General features: G+C 40.4%; 1 protein-coding gene across 1 annotated transcript; it reads right to left on the bottom strand.

Annotated features, from left to right (window-relative positions):
• Window positions 1–852: 852 nt before the first annotated feature.
• CHMP5 (charged multivesicular body protein 5) lies at window positions 853–19,317 on the bottom strand. The gene is made up of 8 exons (XM_026506377.4): window positions 19,146–19,317; window positions 18,311–18,415; window positions 16,889–16,935; window positions 14,885–14,978; window positions 14,679–14,750; window positions 11,070–11,178; window positions 8,447–8,559; window positions 853–6,307 (listed from the first exon to the last, which is right to left on the bottom strand). The coding sequence occupies exons 1-8, from the start codon at window positions 19,212–19,214 to the stop codon at window positions 6,257–6,259; spliced, it is 660 nt and encodes a 219-aa protein (XP_026362162.1). The 5' UTR covers window positions 19,215–19,317; the 3' UTR covers window positions 853–6,256.
• Window positions 19,318–19,326: the final 9 nt, after the last annotated feature.

Here is a 19,326-nt window from a genome sequence, read left to right as displayed (position 1 = left end):
ATAGTGAGAAAGGAGAGTGGCACAGTATGAAATTGAAAAGGTAGGTAAGGTGGTCACACAGATCACCTGCAGGCCATGATAATGGATTTTATTCCAAGAGCAGTAGAAAGTTACTGAAGGGTTCTAAGCAAAAAAGTGGTATCTGATCTAACTTAAAAAGATTTCTCCTCTGCCCAAAGGAAGAGTGAATTGTGGGGGAGCAAGAAAAGAAGTGGGCAGAGCAGTTACAATTCTTATGAGGCTAATGCAGATCATGATGGCCTTGGACTAGAGTGATAGCAAATGAGATGGAGAGGACAGATATGAAGTATATTTGAGATATAACCAGTGTCTAGCTTCTAAACTTTTTCCATACCAATAGGTGTTATGTGATATCTCCTTGTCGTTTTAATTGATTTTCATTCCCCTGATTACTAATGAGTCTGAACATTTTTTTAAAGATTTTATTATTTCTTTTAAAGTAATCTCTACAACCAAGATAGGGCTTGAACTAATAACCCCAAGAACAAGAGTCACACACTCTACTAACTGAGCTGGCCAGGCACTCCAAGTCTGAACATTTCTTAATGACCTTTTGAGCTTCTTTTTTAACTGCTTATTCACACCCATTGCCCATTTTTTTCTATTGGGGTTGCTCTATTTTTCTTGCTGATGGTTTCTTGTATATTGTAGGTATTAATTCCTTGTCACTTGTCTTCTTTTCTTCCATTGTCTATTTTGTCCTTCACTGAACGTAAATCCTTAATTTTGACAGATCAGTTCGTCAAACCAACCAACCAACGGTACTGTCACCTTTAGAAATTACCACATGTATCGTCTGGATCCAATCAGGACAGAGGAACCACACAGTCATTTGAACAGAGAAGATTTTATTTATTTAAAGACTTATCAACTATAACAGAATTGGAGTAATAAGGGATTGACTAATAAAGAAGTAAAAAGAACTTTAAAATAAAATAGGATTAGTGATATAAGGAACAGCCACTACCTCTAGGGTTGAGATAAACTGTCTAACAAAGATCACTCCAGAGCTGAAGTGCAGACCTTATCAGAGAGGATGTGCCTGTGGCTCACTAGATGGCAGGGAAGTGGCTGTGGTGTTACAAAGGGTGCTGGGAAAAGTCATTCATGGAAAGGTGTCTCAGAAGAGGCACTCTACTACAAACCACCTGAGGGGGTGCCAAGAGAACCTTCTAGCTGTTAGCCACCACAAGCTGAAAAGGCCAGGTGCTGAAGAAGCCCTGTACACTGCAGGAGCCAAACCCCTGGAGAAGCTGCCCACAGCACCAAAGCCTGCCTAACTGAAACACTAGAAACAGGAAGCAAAACATTTTCCTCCTGCAATATCTCTCTGGTGCCCTCTACTGACAAATCTTAATATCTGCCAGCTGATAAAGGATAAATATTTAAAAAGGTGCAAATCATTTCACAGAGCAGGCAAAAAGGATAGATAAATTTGGAACTAAATGACAATAATTCATAACTGGCACACTAAGGAATCTTCTCATTATTTTCAAAACTTATAAAAAATGGAAGCAATCAAACATTTATCCTGCCTTTCCTATACAAATAGTACTTCATAAAACATACCAAACTTATGACATACTTGCATTAAAAAATAAGTCCAGGGGTTTCCTGGCGCCGGAATTTATGGCCGACGCCGCCATTTTGGCTTCCTGGCTTTGGGCTTCTACTGCTGGTCACCGTCTGCAGTCATTTCGAGCGGTCATGTCTGTGTCTACAACGCAGCTGCTGAAGGACCTCACAGGCTTCACTCTGCGGCTCCTGGTGCAGCTGCCCAGATCCATTTCAAGCCCCGGCGGGAGAAGCTCTGGGACCCTGGATGTCGCCACTGGGCTCACCTCCTGCTTCCTGCATTTTCTCCTGCCACTAGGCTGGGTCCTGTCACATCTGGAAAGCTACAAGATGCGAGAGTGAAGGGGGCTGTCCTGCCCCTCACCCTGTGACCTGATCACCCCTGGCCTCTCCTGATCATGTCTGCTGCATTCCTGGCTGGCCTTCTCTGGATCATGTCCTTCAATTACTGAGTGACCTCTTCTGCAATCATGACTTCTCAGTTTCTCCATGGTGACATCCTCGGACCACATATATTGGTTTATAAGGCCCTACTTGGTAGGGCCCTCCTTGTAACAATAAAGTCTATTTAAACTTCAAAAAAAAAAAAAAAGTTCAGAGGTGGTTATAAAAACTACCTGGCGAGCTTTTAAAAATCCAAGTACTCACAACATATTCAGATCTATTATATTAGAATCTGTGGTGGTAGGAAAATATAAAAGGAAAGCTATGGGATATGAATAGAGGTTGAAGTGTCAAACTTTTTTACTTTCTTATTGGATCATTTCAATCTCCTCCACCCTTGCTAAACTGCTGGGGCCGACAGATTACAATTTAAGGAGACCACCTACGCTCAATTCTGCTTCAGAATGCTGACTAGTGGCAGCTACAGGAGTATCATCAGAGACTATGCTGTGCCTGGGACTGACTCTATCACAGGACTCATCTTCTCCACTTTCCTTCAATTCAATAAGATTGACACAGACCAAGGCCTGGCTTTTGGTCTTTTCTGAGTACAGCAAGAATTAGCAGAATGCTAAAGGTGTTAAGAATCTCCAGGGAAAGTATGGTCAGAGGCAGGGAATCATGACTTTATGGTGGAAGTGGGGGAACTGGAAGCAATTACTACAGCATAACAATGGAAAGTGGGACATAGCACGGAGAGAGGCTGCAGAGAAATTTTTGGGACTTTTATTGGCAAGTGACAGGAACCCAAATCCAACTAGTTTAAGCAGAAAAAGGAGTTTGCTGGCAGAATTCTCAGAGAGTTCCCAGAATTAAAGGAAGAATTGCAGAGACTTGGAGCACTCTGGGAATCTCAAGGTTCAGATGTAAGGTGCCATGAGGATTCTTTCTTTCGGCCTCTCATCTTATCTCCTCTCTGGCCTCAATATCTCAAGCTTCTCACACTGACAAAGGGGTAGGGGAAGAAAGTATTTCCCCTAAGTTTCCATTTAGAAAATTCAAGGGAAGAACTTCCAACAGGCACAGCCTGGTCACAAGCCCACTCTCATAGCTTGGAAGAATAAGGGTAGGGCTACTCTAAATGGTATTTTTGCAATAATCACATGCTTATTTTGGGGAGGCAGTTCTGTAGAAGAGAGAGAATGTTGGGGCACCTGGCTGGCTCAGTCAGAAGAGCATGCAACTCTTGATCTCAGGGTCATGAGTTTGAGCCCCACATTGGGTGTAGAGACTTCTTAAGTGAATAAATAAAAACTTAAAAAGAAAGTTTCTCCATCTTTAAAAAAAGAAAGAAAGCGAATGTTTTTTCTTTTTTAAAAGATTTATTCATGAGAGAGAATGAATGGGGGGGTGGCAGAGGGAAAGAACATCCAAACAGACTCCCACTGAGCATGGAGCCCGATGTGAGGCTTGATTCCAAGACCCTGAGCTCACGAACTGCACTGAAACCAAGAGTTGGATGCCCGACCAACTGAGCCACCCAAGCGTCCCTATTCTTTTTTTTTTTTTTTAAGATTTTATTTTTTAAGTACTCTCTACCCCAAACATGGGCTCAAACTTAAAACCCCAAGATCAAGAGTTACATGCTTTACCTACTGAGCCAGCCAGGCACCCCAGAGAATGTTGTTCTGAAAAGACTAAGCAATAAACCATTACAGAGAGATAGGGGCCAAGTCACAGACAACTTTATATGTCTTGCTCGAGGTGTCAGGGAACCATAAAAGACTAAGGAGTGACCAGGTCAGATTTGTATTTTAGAAAGATAAATACAGCTGTATGTGATGAATGGAGTCAAGGAAGTGAAATTACGCATGAAGAAAAAGCAAGTCATTAATTCCAAAAGACACTTAGGGTAAAAAGCAGGGTTTGATGATTAACTGAATGTGTAGGGTGAAGCAAAATGTAGGCATCAAGGATAACTCAAGAGCCTTCTGTTTTGAATGATGGAGGATAATGGTTCCATTAGCTGAGACAGGGAAAACAGGAGGAGGAGATTCAGATCTGAGGGAAAGATAATGGTTGTGTCAGCCATTTGAATGTCAAGTGTTTTCCGCTTCAGGAACATCCAAATAATTGCTAGGCAAACAGCGGCATGTGAAAAGGATTCTGAAATTCAGGGGCAAGATCTGGGGTAGAAGTATAGATTTAGAAGTCAACAGTTCAAGTCATGAGAATAATTGAGCTCAGTAAATATAAGTGATCAGAGAAAGAAGTATGGTGGGTAAAGGTTAGAATGCTGAGGAACACTAACATTACAGAGTTGGAGATGAGGATTTCAAAAAGGAGTCTCAGAGAAAATAGTAAGAAGAACAGGAAAACCAGAGAGCATTGTCACAAAAATCAAGGCAGCAGAAATTTTGTCAGAATGATTGCTCACTGGTATCCAATGCACTAAAGAGGTCTAATTGGAGGACTAAATATCACCCATTAAAACTGGCAATATATGGGACACTGATAACATTGGCAAGATAAGAAACAGAGCAGGAATATTTGCTAAGAATGAATCCCAAGATAATAAGCTTAATTTGGATATCAGATTTTAGATAGCAGTGGGCCATTTAATTAGGAATGCCCAGGACTGAAAATAAGAACGAAGAAAGAGGTCTAGGCTAGTGATAGTTATTTTGAGTCCTTGGTGCACAGGTAATACTTAAAATCTTGGGTGTGAAACATTTCAAGGATATATCTTTTGATATATCTCAAATCCAAGATTGAAACTATAGTGGAAGAAATATTTAAAGAGCTAAGTGAGAAATTGTAGAGAAGCCAAGGAAGGTTTCAAGAAGGTAATGATGAATAGCACAATGTTCAATCCCATCAGAAGGTTTCTTGAGAGGGTGAGATTCGTCCCCACTAATGGCAGGAGTTTGGACCGACTGTAGCACTTTTGGCACTTTCCAAGAAAAGAATGAAGCCCCTATTTTTTTTGTTGTTACTGGCCTTCACAGGAGAATAGCAAGTTGCAAAGTATAGTTAACACTTGAACAACGTGGGGAATAGGGCACAGTTGAAAATCTGCATATAACTTTTAACTCCCCCCAAACTTAACTACTAACAGCCTACTGTTGACAAAAAGCCTTACCAATAACATAAACAACTAACACATATTTTGTATGTTATATGTATTCTTACTGTAGTCTTACAATAAAGTAAGCTACGGAAAAGAAAATGTTATTAAGAAAATCACAAAGAAGAGAAAATACATTTACAATCCTGTACTGTAAAAAATCCATGTAGAAGTAGATTGTGTTCAAACCTGTGTTATTTAAGGGTCAACTATACTCATGACCATTACCTCAATTATTCCTCACAAAAGCCTTGTGAGGTAAGCATGATTGTACTAATAAGAAAACAGAAGTTTAATGGAGTGAGTAGGCTGCTTAGGAGTTATTAGATGGTAGACCAGGGCCCAGGCCTGGATTGTTCTTTGTTCCTTCCTCTGATGCTAGCACTTAAACTTGACTTCTGTAGTGGAGTTTTTAGGTGAATCAACATTAAAACTATATTAATTTTTTTTCTGTACTAGAGGTTTTAGGCTGAAGTGATATTATTAAAATTATATCCTTTTGAAAAATATTTATTAAGTATAAATAAATGTCCTATACATTAAATATCAAGAAATAGTCATTATTGATTACAAGTCAGGCTGTAATACTGAGGGAACCACAGAACCAAAATATCCCACTCATGATACAGTAGTGATAATTCCATTCCAATATCAGACATAATAATGATTTACTCACAAGACACAATGAAACCCATCAAAAAAAGCTATCACTTTAACCAACCTATAATACCACAATAGAAAATGGTTTTGAGTCATACTATGAACGGTCCCAAAAATCTCATCTTTGTCTTATCAATTTGTCAGGTCATTTTGAGATTGTGGAGTTATACTATCTTAGAATTTAAAGATTCCATTTCCTTGGATTTATTTCAAATCATTATTAATAAATGAAAACAAGTCATACATAGTCACTGATACTTTTAAGTAAGTTAGTCTTTCATAAGAGAAAGGGAATAAAAATTTAGTATGAAGAAAGCATCCCCCAAACAATGAATCTCTCAATGGAAAAAAATAAAAGAGCAACATAATTAAACTTCCTTTGAAGAAAGGAAAGAAACCTCAATCTGTTATGCTAAATTTGGAAAGATAAATATTTCCTAGTCCCACAATATGTGTTTATTTTACGCGATGTACTTGAATGATGCAAGTCTACGAAGCAGGGATCTGTGGCAATCCAAATTCATCCACCAGGACTCCATCCTGTGAAAAGAAAGCAATATTCAGCACTACTGTTTTTCAATTGATAAAACAAATGATTACAAATATTTAGTAGTCAAAGCTCATTTCTGAGTGTTTAACCAATGAACACCAAAATCCCCGAGAAGATGAGAAAGCGTTTTCAGGAAAGGTAAAGGGGGAAGTGATAAACCAAGAAAAGACTGCAAAAGCTCAAAATGGGTGGTCGTTTGCAGGGTAAAGGAAGAGTGAGAAAGAAACAGATGCTTCAGAGTAAACCTGGGGGGGCGTGTGGGTGGCTCAGTTGGTTAAGCATTTGCCTTTGGCTCAGGTCATGATCCCAAGGTCCGGGGATCAGGCCCTGCATTGGGGGGGGTCCCTGCTCAGCGAGGAGCCTGGTTCTCCCTCTCCCTCTGCCTGCTGCTCCCCCTGCTTGTGCTCTCACTTTTCATCTTTCAAATAAATAAATAAAATCTTAAAAAAAAAAAAAAAAGAGTAAACCTAGGAAGGGGAAAAGGGGGTTGGGGCTGGGAAGGTCTGGGAGGAAAGGTTGAGGAGTTAGTCCCTGCCTCCAGATTCCCATTTTCACTCTGATACCTAAAGTGAACCACTACCTTTTGTAGCTTCCCAATCCTTAAAGGAGCAGTGCCCTAGGACAGGCAGTTACTCCCATATCGTACTTTACTACAAACTTACAAGCAGTGATACCATTATCAATTAAGAAACCATACCTCAACAGCATATTTAACTCAGGACTCTGTGACAAATAGAAGATGGAAACATAGACGCTACAGGGTATTGAAAAGGTGAGTTGTGGTAGGTAGCATTAATAAAAATTATTTCAGGTATGCTAAGAAAAAGCAACCTATGCACTGGAACCTTGAAATGGTCAGAGGCAGGGGTGGGGTGGGGTAGAATGGGTAGCAGAGAAAGGTAAGATTACCCTAGACTCAAGGAGGAAGGGAGGGGTACAGTATGCAAAGATGCACATTCATAGAAATTAGCTAGAAGGGACCTGAGAAAGTACCTGCTCCCCACCTTTCGCTCCCTACATTTCATAGGTGGGAAAAACTGACAAGGTTCAGACAGAAAACAAGAATTCTAATTTGCTCCAAGTCGGGGCGCCTGGGTGGCTCAGGCGGATGCTGAGCATCCGACTCTTGGTTTTGGCTCAGGTCATGATCTCAGGGTTGTCCGGCTCTGTGCTGAGAGGGAGTCAGCTTCGGGATTCTCTCTCTCTGCCTCCCCCCACCCCTGCGCTGTCTCGCTCTCTCTCAAATTGATAAATACATCTTTTTTTGGTTTTTGTTTTTTTTTTTTGCTCCAAGTCATACAGTAAATAAAGGCAGAGCTGAGGAGACTGGCTCTCACTCAAGGATTCTGCCCATTCAATGTGCACGCTGGGAGATAATGCCAACACAGGACAAATGGTAATAGAAAAAAAATGACATTTACACCAGGAACTAAGACGGAGTGAACAGGATTTCATTAAGTAACAAAATTTTATCTGTTTCTAGTAATGACAACCATGCAGCTTTAAACAGGGCTTTCAGTTCGCCAAGTCCTTTTACATACAAGATCTAACTTGGTCTACAAAACAATTATGTGAGATGATCATAATTATCTGCATTTTAGAGAAGCAAGAAACAGGAAAGTTCAAGACAGTTAAGTGATTTGCCAAGGTCTCACAGTCAGTTAGCGGTGGGGCTGAGACTTCAACCCAGGTGTCCTGATTCTTTACCCTGTTAAATGAGAATCCTTCTACATTTTTATACTTAAATTATTAATCCTTATTAGAAAAATCCACCCTACAATTAAGCAGTGTGTATGGAGGATACGACTTTCTTTCATGTTGCTGCCTAGCATGGTTCATGCATGTGTTAGTAATACTTTCTCAGGAAACGCTGTCTAAAACCTAAAAACAGAACCCATTGCAAGCTTGTAATTATGTAAATTATACAAACTGTTAATATATAAAAACACTCCTGGGCCTCAGTGACACAGTGTACACAGCCTGTGCACAGTTTAATGCAAGGGGTCCCAAAATAATGACTGAAACAGTCTTCCCTTGTTCTAGCTTAAGACTACCTTATAGATTCCCAGACTGGTGATCAAGCATAAACCTTCACCATTTTGCATCGCTAACAGAGAAAAGGCTTTCACCTTATTCTTTGTGTCAGTGGGAACGCCTTCCGGAATTGCAGGTGCAGATGCTGCTTCATCCAAGTAAGAGCTGTCTTCGTCGGCCAGAAGCTCATCACCCAGTGCATCCAACTCTGAGATTGAAATAGTCAACATTTCACTAAAATTTACACAACAAAATTGCTAGCTAATGTTAAGAAAGTTAGCCAAATTATTTGTTATAAGACAAAAATTTCAAAACAAAGGGAAAAGAATTATCAATTTCTATTTTCAAAATAAAAGATGACCATTAAAAGAAACTTTCAAGGGAACTGATGTAAAATCTATGAAAAGCAAAAATCAAAATAAAACAAACAAAACAACCATTCCCCACAGGTTTACAAGACCCTAGTCATCATGAGTCTATAGCTATCACTTGGCCAATTCAAACTAGAAAATCTGGACAATAACAAATATACAAAATTCTCTCTCACTAATTGATGAACTTGAAAGAAAGCAGCAAAAGGAGGCAAGAGATTGTTGTGTACTGATGACCATCACATGAAATCAGGATTTTTTTTTTTTAAAGATTTTATTTATTTACGTGACAGAGAGACAGCCAGCGAGAGAGGGAACACAGCAGGGGAGTGGGAGAGAAAGAAGCAGGCTCACAGTGGAGGAGCCTGATGTGGGACTCGATCCTGGAACACCGGGATCCCGCTCTGAGCCGAAGGCAGCCGCCTAACGACTGCGCTACCCAGGCGCCCCTGAAATCAGGCTTTAAAAACAAGTCTACGGGGGCACCTGGTTGGGTCAGAGGGATGAGCGTCTGCCTTCAGCTCGGGTCATGATCTGGTCCTGGAATCGGGCCCCATGTTGGGCTCCCAGCTCAATGGGGATTCTGCTTCTCCCTCTCCCTCTGCCTCTCCCTCTGCCTGTGTGCGCTCTCTCTTTCTCAAATGAATAAATAAAATCTTTAAATAAATAAATAAATAAATAAATAAATAAAACCAAGTCTACGGTGAAGTGAATTACAAGTGACCAAGAGGAATAACAATAGCAGGTAGAGATTCATCACAGGAAACTCAGGATGGGAAATAAAGAAATTAATGGGAAAAAAATAAAAGGTTCTAGGCAAAAACATTACGGGGGGAGAGAAGGAATGGGGGTGGGGTGAGAGGGGGAGAGAAGGAGGAGAACCACTGAGACTGGGGAGTCATGTGACAGAAAATCCAGTGTGAGGTGCTTTTGCCATCTACCTAGTTACTCATGCTAGACACTGAGAGACATCCTTGACCTCCCCTCCTTCCACAACCACTTCTCTGTTTCTGCTATTACCACCTTAGTCTCAGCCACTATCACTTTTTCAGATTTGTATTTATTTTTTAAATTCCAGTTTAACTGTTCTATTAGTTTCAGGTACACAATATAGTGATTCAACAATTCTATACATTACTCACTGCTCATCACGGTTAAGTGTACTCTTAATCCCCTTCACCTATTTCTCCCACCCCCCTCCCACTCCTCTAGCACTTTGTTCTCTATAGTTAAGAGTCTGTTTTTTCATCTTTTTCTTTGTTTCTTAAATTCCACATATAAGTGAAATCATATGGTATTTGTCTTTCTCTGTCGGACTTATTTCACTTAGGATTACAGCCTCTAGATCCAACCATGTTGTTGCAAATGGCAAGATTTCATTCTTTTTTATGGCTAATATTCCACTGTGCATATATATACACCACATCTTCTTTATCAATTCATCTATGGATGGACACTTGGGCTGCTTCCATACCCTGGCTATTAAAAATAATGCTGCAATAGACATGGGGGTGTATGTATTTTTTCAAATTAGTGTTTTCGTTTTCTTTGGGTAAAGATTCCTCTCCCTGAGGCCACTCAACAACCCCTCCCATTTTTTTCCTGCTGACCTCTACTCATCCTTCAGGACCCATGCCTGTCCCCATTCCCAAATAGGTTAAATTCCCCAGCTTTGTGCTCCACAGTAACCCACACTTCTCCTTCCCAACAGCTTTTGTTCTTGCTATGAATTACTTGAAACAAGCAGTTTCTTACCCCTGGCTAGAGAAGCTTCATGAATGCAGGGACAGTATCTGCTTCTTCAGTGTTGAACCCCCAGCACCTAACACAGTATCTACCATATGGTAGATGCACACTGAGTATTTGCCAGTGACTCTTTCTTGATCTGCTCTGCTGTTCTGGGGGAGAGGACTTCAATAATAGGAAGAACAAAATCCAAAGACAAATGGCAAGGAAAAGGCAGTATTTAGATACCAAGCACCAGGTCAGCAGAGACCTTTGCCCCGACTTTCCGCTGTAGCTTGTCCCTCCCAGAGTTGTTGGTGGAGCCTGCCAATCTGACATGCCTGCCTCACAAGCTCTTTGCCCAGAGACTGCACCATAAACTAACTCTCACAGAACCCTCACAGAACCTTGTTTTTCCACTTAAAGGTGAAGAAGACAGAAAGTAAAATGAAAAACACTTTTAAAAAAGAACTATGCTTTTCTGTATTTTTAAGTGCCAAAATACCAAAAAAAGATTTTATTTATTCATTTTCTCTAGCATTTCTCTAGTAAAGGTCCCAGGAAATCACTTCTTTCAGAGTCTAAAATTTTTTTTTTCCCAGTTGTCTTTCCCACAACATACCTGCTTCCAGGTCATCTTCATCTAATTCCGGGGTGCCATAACTACGGCTCAGCGCTTCCTGGATTTCATTGGCATCTTCCATCATATCTTCTAGCTGGTCTTGTAAGTCCTTATAGAAATATATATGACAGCTTTCATTCATTTCTTACTATTTTCCTCTAACTACCCCCCACCCTATTCTCTCCTCTGAATCTTAGAAACAAGCAATTTTAAAAAAGATAATGTACATAAAATGCCGCGCACATACCAGTTCTCAACAATTGTTAGTTCCCTTCCTTCCCCCAGTCCTTGCCTAGCGACTGCTTTTAGTCAACAACTGAGCAGGTGCTCCTCTAAAGGATGGGTCTGAATAACTCCTGAATGAACCTTCCAATTAAATGTATAAGAGAGCTTAATGAACTATCTAAAAATCACAAAACTGAAGAGTCCCCTAACAATAACTGTGAATGCCAATGACCCATATAATCCTCCTTTTCAGTAATAAAATGTAAACTCAAAAATAAAGAAGAATTAAATTGGGGCACCTGGCTGGCTCAAAGAGCATGCGACTCTTGATCTTGGGGTGGGGTCTGAACACCACCCTAGGTATACAGAGTACTAAAAAAAAACAAATAAACTTAAAAAAAAAAAAGAATTAAATTGGTGATCTTGCATTTGAATTTAAGGTGCCTCATGGAAATCCAAAGTCCTACTGCAAAAACAGATGCCCATCAGCTCTCTGTCATTACAGAAAGTTTACCTAAAACATTAAATCTAGCAACATCTACACTATCAACATGTTTCCAGTTTATGGAGAAAAGCAGGTAATACAGACAAGCAAATTAATCTCCTTAAGTCAGCCAAAGACTGACTACACTGTGTAGGGAAAAAAGACAGTAGTGAAAACAACTGGGTGGTACAAAAAGTTCTACCAGGCCCACCCCGGATGGAGAAACAGAAATGGAATCAGGATAGGCTTGATATCCAAAACCAGGCTGGTGAAAATAATTGACTGAGAGCGTAAGTCATCTGTGAATGATCTACCTGTGATTAACTGGAAGAGTACGAGGCCAGAAATAATGTAAAACCAAGCTGAGAACTGCTACAGCATAATATAGGGCAGCTAATATAATGGTTAGGAGCACAGACTCTGGAATCAGACAAATGAAAGCTCGAATTTTGCCTTACTTAATGAGAAATAAAGTCTCTAAGCAATAATTTTCTCATCTGTAAAATGAGATTATTAATAGCCATACCTCTCAATAGAGGGTTTTGTAAGGCTTTATTGCAGTAATACATGTAAAACACTAAGCACTTAATACTAAATATCTTCCATCGTGTTAAGGATATGCAGAAAGGAGCACCTGAGTGGCTCAGTCGGTTAAGCGACTGCCTTAGGTCATGCCTGGCTCAGGTCATGATCCCGGGGTACTGGGATCGAGTCCTGCGTCGGGCTCCCTGCTCAGCAGGGAGTCTGCTTCTCCCTCTCCCTCTGCAGTTCCCCCTCTGCTTGTGCTCTCTCTCATGCTCTCTCACTCATGCTCTCTCTCTCAAATAAATCAATAAATCAATAAAATCTTTTAAAAAAAAAACAAGGATATGAGAGTAACAATGTGCTTGTCATAGACTTAAATTTCCACAGAAAGGGAACAGACTAGTGTTGATAATGCAGAAAGTCCAAACTGGCACCATTTATCCTTCAGAATATTTAGAGCAATGCAAAACATTTGAGAACTCCTCCCAGACCCCAAATTGGAGGTTTTTCCACTTAAAGGTGAAGAAGACAAGACAGAAAGTAAAATGAAAAACACTTTTAAAAAAACACTATGCTTTTCTGTATTTTTAAGTGCCAAACTACCACACTGTATGCATGTGACATTTCACTGCACAGAGAAGCACTGGCTGAAACAAAAACTAAAAAAGAGTGAAAACAGTAAGCTAATCAAGTCAAGTTTCTACTGTGCTATCACATATCAAGACAAGCCTCCCCAAATCATTTATGAATAGGATCCCTTGCAATAGATTCTAAGAAAGACACACACACACACACACAAAATCATCACACAAAGAATTAACAGGTTCAGTATTGGATAAAGAACACAAAAGTAATATAAACAAATACAAGCACTAGACTTGATGTGCAGAAACTGAAAAACAGGAAGGCTAGAAACAGAGAACACAGGCAAAATACAAAAAAATGAGTTATGAAACAATGAAAATATTTTATAAAGTATTTTAGGAAAACAAATGAAATTCAAAATAGCCCAACCGACAACACAGACAGACACACATGCCAAAAGGCAGAGAAAGGAGCTCTCCACCTGCCATGTGGGCAAATCTATGAGCAGAAAGGAAAAGGGTAATTAGATAGGGGACCAGACAGACAACTACAGATAAAAGATGGAGAGACGTACAAAAACCCCAGAAAGACCACAATTTCTATTTTGTTTACATTAAACAGCTCTAATTAAAACATAAGGAACTCTATAAACAGAAAACGAACTTCAGTTTCATTATATTACCAAATAGTATTTTGCAAATAAGGCAAATGTATTTGGAACATTTTCTCAGTCAATGTCCTGGAAGATGTCACTGAGCTTAACTCCGTGTAAGCAGAGACTGGTGGAGGATTAGAGAAACAGCCACGGGGAGTCCAAGGAGGGGTGCATGAAAAAAGTAAGATGGGAGGAATGCCCGCACTTGTACTAAAGACCTGCACTCTTGGAGAAAACCTCTTCAGAGGCAGTAAAATGCCAGGAAGATAGTAAATACTCAACCAACAAACACAGCTTGAATCGGGCACAACCACTTTAGCTCCTTTAATAGTCTCGTGCTTATTTGTTCATCATCCATCAAAAACTTGTGAGCACCAACTATGGCCATTGTTCAACGCATAACAGTGAACAAGACCAAGTCCCTGCCTTGATAGAAAGAGACATTCTACTGGGGGTGGGTGGGAGGGTGGAGTGGGGTGGTAAAGTAAAGAACACCATGGTACTGGCAGAAACTCCCCTTTCCTCTAACAGTCACCGCTCACTCCCTCTGCTATCCCTGCTTGCCATCTGGGCTGTTAGAGGTGAGAGGAGCTAAGTGCTTAGGCTCACCTCCCAAGTAAAGCACGATCGAAAAAGACATGTTAATTTTAAGAACTTAATGGCATTATTATTAAATATCTAAAGACAATTACTAGAAAAGGGAATCAGCTCTACTCCATGAACTGTGTCAAACACCTGACATATACATCCTCATTTAACACTCGTGACAAACCTGGGAGATTGGTAGCAACATCACTACTTCACAATTGAGGAAACAGACTCAAAATCATTAAGTGAGTTAGAAGTAACGGGAAACCGGCAACTTATTTATTGAGTGTCTATTATGTGCCAGGTATTGTGTGTGTAAACACACCAGCTCATTTATTTCATCCTCATAATAGCCATGTGTGGCATCAGGATCCTTGTGTTAATAAGGAAACAGAGACATTTGGTACCCTTTCCCAAAGTTACTCTATTAGTAAATGGCAAGCCCAAGAGTCAATCAGTCTTCTGTGTTCTTTCCATCACGTACACATTCATTTGGATTTTTTCCAAAGCTAGTGTACATTCTTGCAGAAACCAGTATACATCTCACCTCAATCTGGTCGATTTTCACTTGCTTGTATGCTTTCTTCATTTCCTTTACTCCCAGTTTCATAGCATCAACCTAAAAAAAGATAAGAGAGAACACAATGTCTTAAGAAGCCATGTTGGTGAAATTGTCTTTTAAATACTATGGGCAAAGAACAAAAGAGTAAAAAAAATAAGATAAAATCATGGGAAAAGGTGCTGTGGAAATACCGTGGTCTTGGTGTCCTTCAATGACTGGATGGTGTAATTGGCTTGTTCCATGTTAAATGACTGTTGGGCGAGATTGTCCCGCTGCTGCTCATACCTTTTTAGAATCAATTAAGAATGGTAAATGTGAGCCAGATAGAAATCCGCAGGAAGAAAGTATCTCTAATGCTAAATAGGATTTTATTTAAAAAAAAAACTTAAAAAAATTAAATACATAGAAAAACTGGCAAAAACAATGTAATCGCTCTAACACAAGTATCATTTGGTATACCCCTTGAATCTTTTGTCTTTGTATCTTAGTTATGAGACTATTTTCCACTTAATATTATAGCCTTTGCTGTTTTATGTTACTACGTACTCTTAATATGTCTTTATGATTTTTCAAACGATTTCCCATGATAAATCCCCAAAAGTAGAATTCTTGGGGCAAAAGGTAAGATGATTTTTAAGGCTCTTCATACATATCACTAAACCGGTTTTCCAGTAGACTGAACTTCTTGAGGATAGGTATTATTTTTTGTTAATCTTGTATCCATAATTAGGTAATTCGTCTGGCCTGATGTAATACCAGGTGTTCAAAATGTTTTTTTAAAATAAAGTTTTATATCAAAGTATGATACTAAAGACTTACATCACTATGGTCTTTATACAATATTTGGAAACCATCTAACTATCCAATCAGAAGAAAATTGGTCAATTCATGGTGCAGGCAAATGGTGGTAGAATTATCACCACCCCAGTAAAGTTTCCCAAGAATGTATAAAAGGAGAGAAGTGCTCATGATATAATGTGAAGTGGAAAGGATCAACCTCTATTTACACAATTCAATTTTTCTTCTAAAAAGCTATGTGCACAGATTCCATGCATGCACAAGCAGAGAAAAGAAACTAAGAAATCAGCATTCTAAAAATGGTTATTTCTGGTAATAGGAATCTGGTAAATGTTCTTTTCTTCTGTTCATGTTTATGTATTTTCCAAGCATCTATGATGAATATACATTCCTTTTGTTAAAAAAAAAAGTTACTTAAAAACTGCAGTGCTACCTACTAAGAAGGAATAGTTTTACCATACTCTCATCATTACCATTTCTTTTTCCAATTTTGCCTAATTTAAAAGGAGGAAGGTGGTATCTGATAAAAAGGCATTTTAAAAATAAAAATAGAGATATCAACCTTTCTGGTTCCTTATAAGCTGCTTACATCTGACCCCTGCAACCCTGCAGAAGGTCTCATCAGTGGGACAGCTCACAGGGATAAGTACCAAAGATGCTATCTGGCTTCTGCTCAAACACTGAGACATAGTCACCTAAAATACATTAAGGACCCTTAAATCTATTCTGGTTAGGAAGGAATAAGGATTCAGGATTCTCAATTTTACAGACAAAAAGGCATACTCTAATTAAGTAAATAATAGGAAAACCCTATAAATCTGGGCAGTCCAATACAGAAGCCAGTAGCCACATATGGCTACTTAAATTGTTAAAAATTAAGTAAAATAACACTTCGTTAGTCACACTAGCCACTTTTCAAGTGCTCAAGAGCCACACGTGGCTACTGAGCAGCACAGATACAGAATATTTTTATCATAGCAAAAAGTTCTGTTTAGATGGACAGTGCTGCAACAGATAGCGCTGAACACGCATGGGGAGAAAAACCCAGCTCACCCGATATGTAAATGAAATTTGCAACTAAATGAAGAATGCTTATAAAATATTATGAAAAACTGAAGAATAAAAGACCATTTCCCTGGGGCGCCTGGGTGGCTCAGTCGTTAAGCGTCTGCCTTCGGCTCAGGGCGTGATCCCGGTGTTCTGGGATCGAGCCCCGCATCAGGCTCCTCTGCTAGGAGCCTGCTTCTTCCTCTCCCACTCCCCCTGCTTGTGTTCCCTCTCTCGCTGGCTGTCTCTCTCTCTGTCAAATAAATAAATAAAATCTTAAAAAAAAAAAAAAAAAGACCATTTCCCTTTTAGTTAAACCTGCTGGAGGAAAGGTTACCCTTGTAACTTACATCCGCTTTTGCTTTAAAACTCTCAAGGCTTTCTGTTTGACCATATTCTGGGGAGAAAAACAGATTTTAGTGAAAAGAAGTAGAAAACACACATACAGTAAAAGAAATCTCCCAATCCTTGGACTTGCATACCTACTTTCTTCTTCAAAGTCATAGACAGAGTGGCTCCTGGACTCTTCTTCACCTCCTAAGCATAGTCTTTAAGCCTCAGCTCATCTCTGTCTTTGCATCCCACATCTCAGGGTACTGAACTGCATTCCCTTTAGTGCATAGTGTCTCCATGGCCACCCCCAATAGTGCCTATTTGTACATCCAGCTGCCTTATGGAGATTTCCAACTTGGACATTCTGCTCTCCACCCAAACTCAACAGGCCCCAAATCCTCAATCTGCTCTCACCAATATTATTAACAATGGTCCCACCAATCTCTCATTTCTCTAGGTTGAGAAGCTTTATATCAATCTTACATTTCCTCTGTCTCTTCATGCAGTCATCTCATTACTGATTTTCAGAACTCACTTGCAAACTGATTTTCCTGAGATTTTCCTGACTGCCACCATGGTTTAGGCTTTCATCTCAAGTCTAGATGAGCTTTCCTGCCTCTGTTTACTCTTCGCTGCATGCCACCCAACTAAGATGGCTGAGAAAGGCCTCTTGTCACTTTCCTTTCTATACTGTTTCATAAATCATTACATTTGTCTCCTCCAATGAAGAAGGAAAAGCAGATATCACCTCACAGATGATGATAATATCTAACATTTATTATTTATGAATGTTTCTATGTACCAGACACAGTGCTAGGTAGGTCACGTGAATTGCCTCATTTAATCTGCACACTATAAAGTAGTGTTATCCCCATTTTACAGATAGGGAAACTGAGGTTCAGTGATACTAAGTAACTTAGCTCAAATAGTTAATAAGTTACAGAGATGGGGAAAAAAGGAGGTAGTTCTATATCCACAGTCTATGCACTTAAATATGGTAATCTATGTTTCTACCTAATAGAGAAGGAAAATAAGATATTAAGTGACTTTATGACGGTCACAGCTAGTAGATAGTGATGGTGTTACTAATAGAACACTGGTCTCCAGATGCCTAGTTCAGTAATTTTTCCAGCATGCCATTCCTTAACCAGTCTATTATACCCACCCAACGTGACCAGCCTGGCAACTCACTGTTCTGAGACTGCCACCTTCTCAGTAGAATGTATTAATTCCCATGTACATGCTTCTGGACCAGTCGTCAGCATCTTCTCTCCACCAGACCAAACCCCAGCCTTCCTCTTGTATCAAGCTGCAAATTCTCCTCTCTGAAGGATACACCCTCACATGTTTTCTCCTTACCAGACTACTACTGGGCCCTACTTCCATAGGTGCTCAAATCAGGCTGTCGCAGCACCTTCTGCAGCTGCCGCCTACCTTACCTTGGCAGGACCCTCTCTCATCTTCTTGATCTGATCCTTATACTTCACGAGCTCAGCATCCAGTCGAGAAATCTTCTTGTCAATGGATTCTGCCCTGCTGTCCACCTTGAGGAAACAGAGGTTGTTAGGACAATACACTTACATGAGAAAGGGCAGGAGAGGAAAGAAGAGCGGGAAAGCGGTTCCCAACCAGGGGGAGATTACTGGGAAACACTGGGAGGCTTTTATAAACTATACTCCACTCCAAAGATTCTCATATTCTAGGGCCCCTTTCAAGAGTGCTTGAGCAGAAAAGAATTTGGGAATCACTGGGCTGAGTTGACATTCTCCTACAATCAGAGACTAGTTAGGCTGGGGTCTCAACCAGATATGTGAAATGCGCTAGGGCTGTAAATCTAACGCTATTTGCTTAGATAGAGGGTAGTGGCTTAATATGAGGGGCCACAGTTCTGAATTTTCTGTTATTGAGATCCACGATTGACCTAGGATATCAAGTTGAGGATCCTGAGGTGGGAGAGGGATGAAGGATAAAAGGGGGAAAGGGTCGGGCTGGACGAAATGGGAAGGATGTGGGCCTATGGCTGGTTGGGGATAGGAGAAGGAAAGAGCAAGTAAACACGGCAGCGGGCCTCAGACGGGTTGAGCGCAAGTAGGGTTAAGGGGTCCCTGGTTTGTCGCGTCAGGAATGACCTGGGTAACAGAAACGAAGGTGAGATGGAGAGGGCCGAAGTGTCCGGAATCGAGAATGGAATGGAGGAGTAGGAGCCTGGAGCCGAGGGTGGGCGGGGTCGGGACCAGAGTTCCTGAGTCTAGTTATGCGTGGTCAAGTGCCCACCGTGCCAATGCAGTCAGTCAGGCTGGGCGGCGGAGCCTTGGGTTTCGCTTTCCCGAAGAATCGGTTCATCTTGGGCGGCCACGAAGAAAACCCAAACACTGGAGCAAAACTAGAAACGGAAGCAGAGTCACCTCCACCTCCTCCTTGACTTCCGGCCCCCCTGCGCAAGCGCAATGTGCCT

Source organism: Ursus arctos, unplaced genomic scaffold, assembly GCF_023065955.2.
Source record: "Ursus arctos isolate Adak ecotype North America unplaced genomic scaffold, UrsArc2.0 scaffold_18, whole genome shotgun sequence".
NCBI classification, from domain to species: domain Eukaryota; kingdom Metazoa; phylum Chordata; class Mammalia; order Carnivora; family Ursidae; genus Ursus; species Ursus arctos.
Note: the sequence above shows the minus strand (reverse complement) of the source record. Positions and strands in the feature narration are given on the sequence as shown.

Excerpts from the sequence above, each read along its gene's own strand:
- CHMP5 (XM_026506377.4), bottom strand. The coding sequence starts at position 19,214 with ATGAACCGATTCTTCGGGAAAGCGAAACCCAAGGCTCCGCCGCCCAGC. Across the intron at positions 16,936-18,310 it reads TGAGAGAGGGTCCTGCCAAG|AATATGGTCAAACAGAAAGC; the intron begins GTAAGGTAGGCG and ends TTTTCTCCCCAG. Across the intron at positions 14,979-16,888 it reads GTTTTAAAGCAAAAGCGGAT|GTATGAGCAGCAGCGGGACA; the intron begins GTAAGTTACAAG and ends GATTCTAAAAAG.